Raw genomic sequence first — 11,287 nt, 5'->3', positions numbered from 1 at the left:
GAAAAAAAAAAAACAACGTCAACAAAGAGAAACAGAACAGCACAAGCGCATGCGCTTGTGCTGTTCTGTTCTCCCTTTGCCGGCGTTGTTTTTTTTTTTTTGTGCGCAGTTTCCCTCACAATGAATCACCAACTAGCCCAACAGTCTATTCTTGTAAGTGCTCACCGATAAGTTAGTCGTAAGCTTTCAACATGCTGCTCGCACCAGCCGGCCGCTTTTTATAACAGACAAGAAATTTATGCCCGCGATGCATAGATAATAGCATGCTTGTCCTTCCAGCCGTAGAAATATAGAATTTCGCCAGCGCGCGCCGAGCGCTGGGGCGAAGAAGTAGCAGACGACGCGGGACACGAACCGTCCTTGTGGTTCTACGCGCATGCTCCGCGTTTCCAAATCTCGCCAGCAGTTAGCGCACCGCGGACCGCGGACCGCCGGCCGCGCGCTCGCGTGTTCCCTCTAAGAGTGGACCGTACTGTACATGATCGAGGCAAGCCACAGTGCTCCGGAAGTTTCGACCACCTGGGGTTCTTTGACGTGCACTGTTGGCATCGCATGCATACACGGGCCTCTTGCATTTAGCGTCCGTCAAAATGCGAGCACCGCGGGTAGGATCGAACACGCGTCTGTTGGGTCAGCATCAGAGCAGGGTACGTGCCGCGATGGCTACGCGTAGTGAAGTGTGGCTCTTAACCTATTCGAAATTATCTTCCTGAAATCTGAATTCTACGTGGTGAAAGAAGGCTATGTCTGTAGAATTTGTGGGCGCGAAAGGTGTAACACTTCTTTCGTTCAGTTCGCGCGATGGTGAAGACCTTCCGCACGTGCCTGTGCATGATGGGAAAATAGCGGGAGAAGAGGGGGGGCGGGGGTTGTAATGCGGCCGATTGACGATAATCTTGATGATATTTAGTGATGTCCTTAAGAGGGAACCAGCACAAGACAACAAAAGGATAACAACCAGACAGGACAATAAGTGCTGGACTTACAACTAAATGTTTATACTTGGCTTCACAAATTTCACGTTCAATCTTATTTCTTCCTTTGCCAATGACAATCACGTACTGATTTGAAATCAGGGGCGCAGCCACAGCCTTTGCAGTGCAGACTGCAGAGGTTAAATTTCAGTAGAGTACCGAATTCCCTTGTCATGTGGCCGCGTCTACATCGGTCAGACGGGCCGAAGGAGATGCCTGAATGACAGATCGCGTGGACGCCGAAATCTACTCCCCACAGGCCCTGGTGGAAACTACCTCTACACTGCAAAGGCTGTGGCTGCGCCCCTGATTTCAAATCAGTGAGTGTCATTGGCAAAGGAATAATGAGATTGAACGTGACATTTGTGAAGCCTTCGAAAAACAAAAAAACAAAAAAACATGGCAACGCGTGTTTTGTGATCGAGTGACCGCTCAGTTTTCCTTACAGATAAACAATTCGCATTTCTATATAGCGGGTGCACGGGACGTTGATATTTTGGTATTTCGTGGAAATGGGCTGTTTGTACCACTTTGACACGTTTCTTGGCTTTGTAATTAGTTGTGCAACTGTGACACGTCTCAGGTAGCCTACAAGATGTATGAAGTTGGGCATGTTGGTATTGCATAACTGATCACGTAGCGCCGAATTTGACACGTACAAGAGAAGGGACGATGAAGACGTACGAGCGCTCGTGTTCGTCCCTTCTCAACTGTCCTAGCTGTGTAAAATTTTGCGCAACGTGATCAGGATCAGATAGCCTATTTACGCATGCGCTGCTGGTTCATGTGTGTGAGGACTTTCTTCAATAAACATTCAGTTGTAAGTCCAGCGCGCGCTTGTGTTGCTCTCCTTCGCTGTCTTCGTGTTTTTTTTTTTTTTTTCCTCTTAAGAATATTATGAACCAACTCGCCCAGCAAGCTACGTTAGTGATGTCCTGTTTCAAACACAGTTGTGACAAAACGGCACCTAGATCTAGATAGTTGAATTTAGTCCGAGATAGGAAACGGACGAAGGAAAGGCAGAAGATAACTCAGTTTGATATCCTGGCATGGAGCATCGCCCGGAATGCAGGACAAAGCGGAGGAAACACAAGACATTATACACCCGTACCCACACTTTAGTGTTTTGTCCGCATTGTCCTGTTCTGTGCGTTACTTCACACGAACTATATGGTGATCACCATATCGTCCAACTGTCGACCTTGCTGAACCTGCCACCCTTGGGGATCCTTTCTGTTCTGTTACAATATGTTGTGCATTTAGTCTATTGTCCTTTTCTCTTTCTTTCTTCATTAAAGGCTTATCCTCCATATATTCCAGTTTCTTAACTGATTTTTTTTCTAAATATATACCCTAAACAGCTATGGCTTATTTAGACTGCTGAGCAATATAAGCGATTAATTCCTTCCATCCGCATCGAATCAAAGTCAAGCTTGTACAATAGGTTAACCCCGCCCGCCTCCATTCCTACACCCCGCCCTTCCCCCTTGAACTGCCGCTGTTCCTCGACTCGCTTTCACATATTTATTTTTACTCTCCGCCGCCTTATATTACCCTTCAAATCCCGCCTCATGTAACACATTTTGTTTGAGGGAGCAGATCGTCAGCCAGAATATGTCGACATTCCTCGCCAAAAACCACCGTTGGCGCTGTCACTAAATTTACTTGACATTCCCGTTGATCTTGAATGCAACACTACCTTTCCGCAACTTTTTGTGGTCCAGTGATTTAACTTGAAGCGGCAGGCGAATCATTTGAGGTGTGTTTCGTACACCTAGCGGGCAGAATTAAAGAACCGAGCCTTTACTGGTGGCAGAAGGTGCCAAACAAAGTTAGATTTGCTGAAAAAAAAATTTAATCGTACTTAAATGGCGCGCCGATCGCGCCGAGAGGATACGTCGACGGCGGCGGCGGCGGCGCGCCGATCAGTTGGCCTCGGCGGCGGCGGCGCAGCGATAAGTGTCGGCGGCGGCGCGCCGACGTCTCGGCGCACACCTCTAGCAGTGGGTTGATTGCCGGTCCGCCCCGAAGATCGGCCATCATTGGCCAGTTTTTGGCCATCGTATCGCGAATATGTATATTATATTGTTTTGCATTTTGTAAGCATAAATTCAGCTACTTCCAAGATAGTAAATATTTTTCGTCAGTCACCAAAACTCACAATTTTCAACAAATTTCTATTTTGTGCCCATAAAAATGCAATGTAATTAATCCCTCCAGTTATACTGATCATTTAACTAGAGCGACAAGTGAACATGAGTGGTTGCATGCTTGCATAATGAGCATAAATTATCGGCCTTGGAAGCAGCAAAAATTACGTCAATGTCTCTTCCGAAAGACTGCAGATCTCAACCCGAGAACGAGAGCTGGCTCATGGCCGTGGACGGCATATATTAATAATAATTGCTGGGGCTTTACATCCCAAATGGACGGCATATATGTAGGCGGCATTTAGTTTTATGCCAACAGAATTATTTATTACATTAAATTTTATTGGCGCAAGGGCATCTGAGGCCAAAAAAGCGCCAGATGTCAACAGAATAGGCGGTTAGCTCCGTTTTTTTTTTTGTACATGCATATTTTGTTGACTTTTGACTAGGCAAACAATGTTACAATAGATGACATTGTGTGTTAAAAACTGAACATGGCATCTTTTTTCAGCATAAATTCAGCCACCTGTATAAGTACCCACCCCCCTCCCCCAAAGAGCCGGTTCTTTTCAAGTGGTACAGTGGCAACCCTACTCACAACCTAGTATACAATACGCCTAGTGCAAGCAAAGGTGTAGTGGTTATAATAAAGGAGCTTAATTCTCCGAGCTGTTTTAGAGATTTCATGACAACGGTGCCATTTAAGAACGTCCCGAGCCGCAAGCACAAAGATGAGACAGTTCCCATGCAACTGTCCGGAACCTGACCCAAGTACCATAATGTTGGGATCAATAGCTTGGAGCTGGTATGGTAGCAAAATTGTATTGCAGCGCCTAAAATTGATGACATCTTTTGAAAGATGTCTCTCTTTCTGGCATGTTTCGACAAAGACATTTTTGACATCTTTGCCAAAAGACGAAAAGAACACTCTCAGTGCTTGTCCCGAGCCTCCTCTTGCACATCTTCTGGCACTGCAGCATAATCACGTTTCCCTAGTCGGAGAAAAATCTTGTTGAGAAGTGCCCCTATGCAAATACGTCTCGATGGGCAACACAAAAAACATCTGCTGCCTGGCCAGAGCCCTGCTTTATTTTGAAAGCGCAGCACATTGCTACACAAGCACAACTCCCCACTTGGAGAAAGATTGCAGCCAACAGATCACAATGATGCACTAGGGTACAGACCTTCCAAGTGCTGGTCAGCCCACACAGTGTCACGTGGAGGAAAAAAAAAAAAGACAATTGCCAGTCATTGCACAGCGTCTATCAAAAAGCAGTGCCGTAGAATGGGTGCTTGTTACACATGTACAGAAATGTCTTGATGAGTCAGTCTGCTGGCACTAATTTGCTTCTGTACAGGCAAGCATGGTGACCAATCTGGCATTCATCAATGAATGTTACATCTCTGCCTTGCAATGCCCTTCAACCCAGCTAATGAGTTTTCAGGGCAGATGGGAACTTTACTGGGCACATTCTGGAGAATTTTGTTGCAGCTGTGTTTTGTCTTTTGTACTTTATTAGTTTTGGAAGCCTCTTTCTTTTTCTTACCTTTTCCCTGTCATGCAAATGCCAGAAGGTAAACCATAACAGCAACTACAGTGCAGGTGACTAGTCTAAAGCTTCGTTTAAGAAAAGGCATCTCGCATTTCATCAGCCTCTGGTGCATGAAGCTGCTGTTGGGTCTGCTGCAAATGATGGGACCATGCTGGGCAAAAAAGATGCAAACTTACCAGGACATCAACCAGCTATTATCCCATGTGCTCCTGCTGTGGTAAATTTTGTTGCTTTTAAAAATTCCCTAAATTATATTACAGAAAATGAAGAGCTCGTTGCACAAATGACATTATTCTTGCTGCTTGTGTTAATCCTCAACTTCTTGAACAACGTGTTTTTTTGAGAACGCATTTCAGGACCTCTCGCGAAGCACTAAAAACCACGTTAAACCCAATATAGATCCTATAAGCTACAGATGTCCAATTAAATTGGGAAGCACAACTGTACACTTGCCTTAGTCATAAGTTTGGGAATAGTGAATCACAACTACTGTGTCCTCAATTGCTCTGTCACCCAGAGTAATTTATTGTGTTAAACCTTAAGATGCTATTTCCGTCAGCTTGCCATGCCTCCTTTGCTTCCATAGTGAGAAAAAAAAAAAACACATAAAAGATTAATTTTTTAACGACCAGCAACAAAAGCTTACCCATGCTTAAAATGAGCAAAGGTGATCAAGCATGTTTGTTTGCAAACATGGAGGAGAAAGAGGAGGCAGCTAATCATACTTGGGTTTAGAGTGTGACATCATCGCACTGTTTGTAAGCTACCTCTCACATGGACTGCAGTTGTACACACAGTCCACTGAAGAAGAGTCGGCAAGCAGTTTGCCGTTTCGTTTTACAATGCGTTTCAATGCTTATTCTTTTTTATTTTGTTCTGAAGTTTAAAATCTGGTACTGGAGGTGACAATGTGATTGCTACATTAAAAATAATGGGGTTGTAAGGGAAGGTGGGTCGAAAGAAGAGGGTTATTTACAAGGCGCAGGTGTCGGTGGTGCACAGACGAGCACGGTAGGCGAGGTGATAATGATGGCTCGAGCTGTCTCCTAAAACATGAAGCTGTGTAAAAAGATGTTGCACTTTTCTCCCTTGTCATCCTTGACGCTTACAGCACTTGTACCAGCATGTGCTCACACCTATTGCTGGCCATTACGTCTGAAGAGCTTACGTACAATTCTCATTGCAGAGTCCTTTCTGTGTCTATACATCGTGGGGGGGGATGGAAAAAGTGACGCCACCTGTTTATGTGTGTTCTGGTTTCGGAAACTGCATAACACACAGAGCCCAATATTGTTTGTCCCAGCAGCCCAGTGAGCATCCATAAAATAAGAACATACCAACCAAATCGGGCACAGAGCTTATCTACACAAAGAATACCTCCAGGGGATTTGAAAAAAGAAAAAAGCCAACGAGCTTGCAAACCAGATGTGGAGAGAAAAAAAAAATGCTCTTCAACACTCTGGTGATTCAGTCTTTCGCTGAAGAGAGAGAGAGAGGATGTATATGACAGCACTAAACGAGTGTTTTGCTGCGATGGGCAAAATGTCATCATCACACATTCAGTGTCTTAGATGCTACACTGACAATGTCACCGAGGCGTCTCTGATGAAAAATGCTGATCTTGCACGGCCAAAGGCGAAGCTGCAAGGTCTAGTGGGTGCTAAGAGAAGCTGTACAATGTGTGCGAGTTCTGCCTTCCAGAGGGTTGCATGCTCCCAGTGTGACGAGTGCTGCAGTACGGGGCACAATGGTGGCCACAGTGATTGGCAAGGCAGGTAGGGAGGCCTTCCTGCAAACATGCACCACTTTCCTTCAGAGCCCGAGGCATCAGACATTCGAGTCCTAGGCGTTGCTGCTCGCTCAACAATGGGTTTAGTGTTCCCACTGGTTCCTGCGGCCCCTCCAGCCACCGGGGGGACCCCCGCGCTGCCGGTACTCCCCGCCACGCCCGCCACCGTTCCAGCCGGCCTGCGGTGGAGGCGGAGGGCCCTTCCAGTATGGGTCGCCAGCAGTGCTCCACTGAGGGGGAGGAGGCGGCGGATAGCCCGGTGGCACCACACCCGGTGGCATGACGCCGGGGGGTGCCCCGTAAGCGGAGGGGTCCAAGGGCGGCGGCGGGCCGTACATGCCAGCGGGTGGTGGCACCAGGTTTGCCGGCGGTGCCATCCCAGCAGACGGGTGTGGCGGGGGCATGCTAGTTGGTGGCATACCAGTGGGCGGCATTCCCGCCGGTGACATGCTTGCGGGCGGTGGAGCACCGTAAACAGGAGGTTGAGGAGGGGCAGCTGGTGCTGCGATGGGCTGTTGCAGTTGAGGCTGCTGTGCAACGACACTGGGTGGGGTCGGCACCTCCATCTCCTCGAGCTGCTTGCGTGCCATCTCCATCAGTTCGCTAGCGGACTTGGCACCGAGCTGGCTGCCTGACGTCGTGCCGGATGACGAAGACACCGTCACGACTGGTGACACGGCGGGAGCCGGGCTCAACGCAGAAGCTGACTGCAATGCAGATGCTACAGTCTTCCGCCTTCGTGGGTCTTGTGGCCGGGAGGCATCCTCGACGACCAACTCGTCCTTGGTGGGTGTGCCCGGAGACCGTGAGACACCTGCCACGGTGCCGATTGTCGACATCGGCACACACGCAGTGCCGGGCGGTGGCGAGTCTCCAATGCCTGGAGGTGGTGGTGTGGCACCGGCACCCTCGGCGTCGGATTCGGTTGCCACATCGTCGTCTGCAAAGTGACGCACGATTGGGTCCTCGGTGAGCGTCTTCTTAGCCCCCAGAGGGCTCTGCGCATGTTGAGGTGACCCGACTGCCGAGACGGCCGAGGTGACCAAAGACCCCGAAGAGGACAGCAGCGTGCCCAGGACGTCGCCAACGCTGGAACTGGTGGAGGATGGCGCCTGCTGCGGCACTGGTGCCTTCACCTTGTTGAGCAACTCTTGCAGGCTTGACGGTAGGCTGCAGCTACCCGAGGACGTCCCAGTGCCACTGAGAAAAGACAGACCCGTGTCGGTGGGCAACGAGCTGTCAAGGAAGGGGATGCCCGAAGCTTCGACAGGCTGTGCCTCACTCGGGGTAGGAGGTCGTGGAGGAGTGGACGACGACGCCTTGCCCATCGACAACTGAATAGCCTGCAGGCGTTGAAGCTCTATCTGCCTCTTCTGCTCTTCCACCTGCACCAAGAAACATGTGAACGTCATGAACTTGAGATGACATGAATCTATGACATGCGAGTAGTGATAGTGGCAAGAGCAGCCTCAACTTTAACGCTGTCTTTGAGAAAAAGGTTCAAATGACGCCAACTATAAAAGCGAGCACATCAATGAACACGTACACCGAGCCATTTTTAAGACAGTTAAGCTAAAAATAGAAAAGTGACCGATGCTTATTGTTTGCAGACTACTAGGGCACTGAGTAATGTGGGAACTAGAGTCTCTAGCACACTTAGCTCAGCCGTTGTTAAACCATAGAAGAAAAACTGCCGGTACAGTAATGGTGAGAAGAAAAAAAGTAACACGGTAAGCAGATCAATGCCACTACTGGAATGCTCGCCAAGCAGGCCCGCTTAGGGAACATTGTTGATCCCCACTTTCTGATTGTAAGCAGCAAATAGACGATCATAAAAAAAAAAGGGAATTCAAAAGCGCACACATATGCAGGAAGTGCAAGCATCTCCTGCTTTTTACAACCACAAATAGGATGCCATTATTGCAGGTACAAGTGAGCCAGTAACTACCTATATTTTATGGGTGATGCCATCGTTTCAGAGTGAACAAGCCATAAGTATAGGTACTGTCATACTCAGTGGAGAAGCATCTTACATCTTTACCACAGCTACTTCACCCATGATACTGCAATCCAAATGCATGTCAAAGCTTTGCCACATCGCAGTGCCCTTAATGCATAGTCATGTATGCAGACTAATCATGTGTTTGCACCTTTCTGGCTGTCAGCAATGTATTTTATTTAAAGAGCTGATACCAGAACCACTTAACTGCATGCAGGTAAATCTAGTTCCCACTAGATTCTTCACATAAGTGCATCTAACCAGGTTTCTTTCTTCCATTTCTTAACTACAGTAGCGACACGCATCATACTTGTAGGGTGCTATCACCCCCTGTAAGGTCGTTTTCGCCTCATGGCACCCACGCGTCGTAGTTTGCTTTGCCACCGAGCGAGAGATGGCACTGTGCTCGTGCGGTGGCACCAGTGGCGCCGCCTGCCGGGGAGCGAGGTTATGCGGGCGCATGTGCAAGAGCTTTTTCTCTCTCTTTTAGGGTTTGGCGTGGTTGTCGACAGACGGCTCTTGGGGAGGCTGTGGATGCTACACCAAGGCCCGTGCCGGTGGACTCCCTCGGCGAGTCGAACGTCGGCGTTATGTTGTTTGTGTATTGTATGAGCATTTTATTTGGGTTGTTTAGCATGTTACTAGTTATTCATGAGATTCCGCTGGCGAGCTCACCGTTATGTAAATGCTATAAATAAATGTACACGTGTTTGTTGCACTACGGCATCTACTGTGTCCGTTTCTTCCGAGAGCGGCTCATTTCAGAGCCCGCATACTGCATAGCCTCAAATGCACACTCCACACAAGTAACATAACAATGCAAGAAAACAGTATTGCTTTAATCACACACAAGAGCCTCCGCCTGGAAACGTCTAACAGTTAAGCCGCTGGTGGGGCCATCAAGTGTGTGTAACATACCTTGTGTCACAGAAGGAAGTCAAGTAAGCGCGCTACCTCTTTTCTAGCTCCCTCTAACGAAGCACTGTGGCTTTCCTGTAGTCACTGTGCAGTTGGTGCATACAGTTGAAACCCGCAATAACGAAATCGGCGGGGAAAGCACAAAATTTCGCTCTTGCGGGAATTTCGTTGGTGTGAGAATGCGGCAGAAAAGACATGGAATTTACAAAAAACACATTTTATTTCCAAATGTCAGTAAGTTTGCTTTGGCGGGCCTTACCATGCAGCAATTTCATGCCTCTCGATCGGGAATCTTGTTTGCCACGGCACAAAATTCGCCCCATGCACTGGTCAGTGACGGCGGCACTGCACCATCACCAGTACAGTCATCAAGTGCGCCTACAGGCGAACCTTCTTCCGGCTTCGCTGGATCAGCGCAGAATCGTGGACAGCAAGCTGCACGCAACGCCAAATTCTTCGGTGATGTCTATTCTTTTCCTGCCCTTTTCCACCTCACTGATGCTTGCAGCTTTATCTTCCAGCGTGATGAACTTCCGCTTTTTCGTTGGAGGTGGCATCTTCGCAGGCAGCGAAATCGGACGAAGCAATCGCAACACACAGTTCACGTTGCACCAAGCGACCAAGCAAATGCTCCACAAATGGCTCCACACACGTGACCATGTGCGCGCAAAGCCGACAAAGCCAAGCACAGAGCCAAGCCAACAAACGAAACTCCATGAGGAATGTGGATTTGGCTACATAGTCCGCGATAGCGAGCAGGTGTTTAGGCAAGCCATCATCATCATCATTGTCGCCAGCTTTACATTTTTTTTGTAAACAATGATGGCGGCTGCTTTTCAAGTGCACTGTAGCGATAGTTTTGCACAATTTAAGTGTAGCATGAATGCATTTCAGCAGTTTTCAAATGTAGTTAATGTTGCGAGAGTAGACTATTTGCGCATTCGTGTTTCAAAAATTTCATTAATGAGGGACTGCGGTATGAATATCTTTCGTAGCCGCGAGTTACGAAATGCATTGACTCCTATGGGCGTTCGCCGGTGCTCCGAAAATATTTCATTGCGGTGGGAATTTCGTTCCCTCGGGATTTCGTTATCGCGGGTTTCGACTGTATTACAATGGCAATGCAGATAGTGCCATTCTGTTTCGTCTGAATGCTAGCACTGTTTGTGCCTCTTTGAGTAGCAGCTTTGTGGCACTTCATGCACGGCATGCGGTCACGATCGTCCAAACTAACTAGAGTGCTGCCAAGTATACAGTCACCGACCGTTTATTCGGACGCCGAAAATTCGGACATGCTCGTTTATTCGGACACCTTCGCGGCACTGCCACTCGTCCCATTGAAGTAATGTAAACTCGCGACCGAAAATTCGGACGCCCCACAGTGCGCCGTTCGATTTTTCGGACTCCGGATGGCTGATCGAGTGCAACATTGAACGCCACGACAAGCTGTGAGCAATGTTTACAATATTTTTGCTAGGGTGCCAGCACTGAAATGCTGCACTGGCAATAGCTGGAGATTGTACCAGTGTCAAAATCCATGCAGAAATTGCTGATCTCGAAGGCTCTGTTTGTTAGCTATGCGTAACGGTTGCCTTTTGGCTTTAGCCAGTAAAGTATCCATTGAACGGCTATTGCAGCCCAACAGCAGGCCAAGCCAAGCCAAGATCGGAATCAGCTCGGTGCGGCGTTTGAGGTGAATGATGGCGCGTACGAGTACGATGTGGATCCTAACTCGTACAAAGAGAGTACACCAACACAAGCGCTGCCACATCAACTAGCCCAACGTCGCTCCCTTTTGGCGTTTGAGGGTTTGCGCTGTCAGATGTTTCTGTGGCTAGGCCTGATCTGTGTCCCGAGCTTTGTGTCTCGCTCCCTTGTTTGTTGCTTGGCGTGTGAGGTTTGAT

General features: G+C 48.3%; 1 protein-coding gene across 1 annotated transcript in view; it reads right to left on the bottom strand.

Moving 5' to 3' along the window:
* Positions 1-5,148: 5,148 nt before the first annotated feature.
* The window catches only part of LOC119384036 (PHD finger protein 3), a gene marked incomplete in the record, with an annotated part of 169,565 nt that continues 163,426 nt past the window's right edge, over positions 5,149-11,287 (bottom strand). The window contains 1 exon segment of the mRNA XM_037652325.2: positions 5,149-7,851. Coding sequence (XP_037508253.1) covers positions 6,550-7,851 — 1,302 coding nt within the window.

Source organism: Rhipicephalus sanguineus, chromosome 2 (genome assembly GCF_013339695.2).
Source record: "Rhipicephalus sanguineus isolate Rsan-2018 chromosome 2, BIME_Rsan_1.4, whole genome shotgun sequence".
NCBI classification, from domain to species: Eukaryota; Metazoa; Arthropoda; class Arachnida; order Ixodida; family Ixodidae; genus Rhipicephalus; species Rhipicephalus sanguineus.
This window is presented reverse-complemented; position numbering and strand designations above follow the sequence as displayed.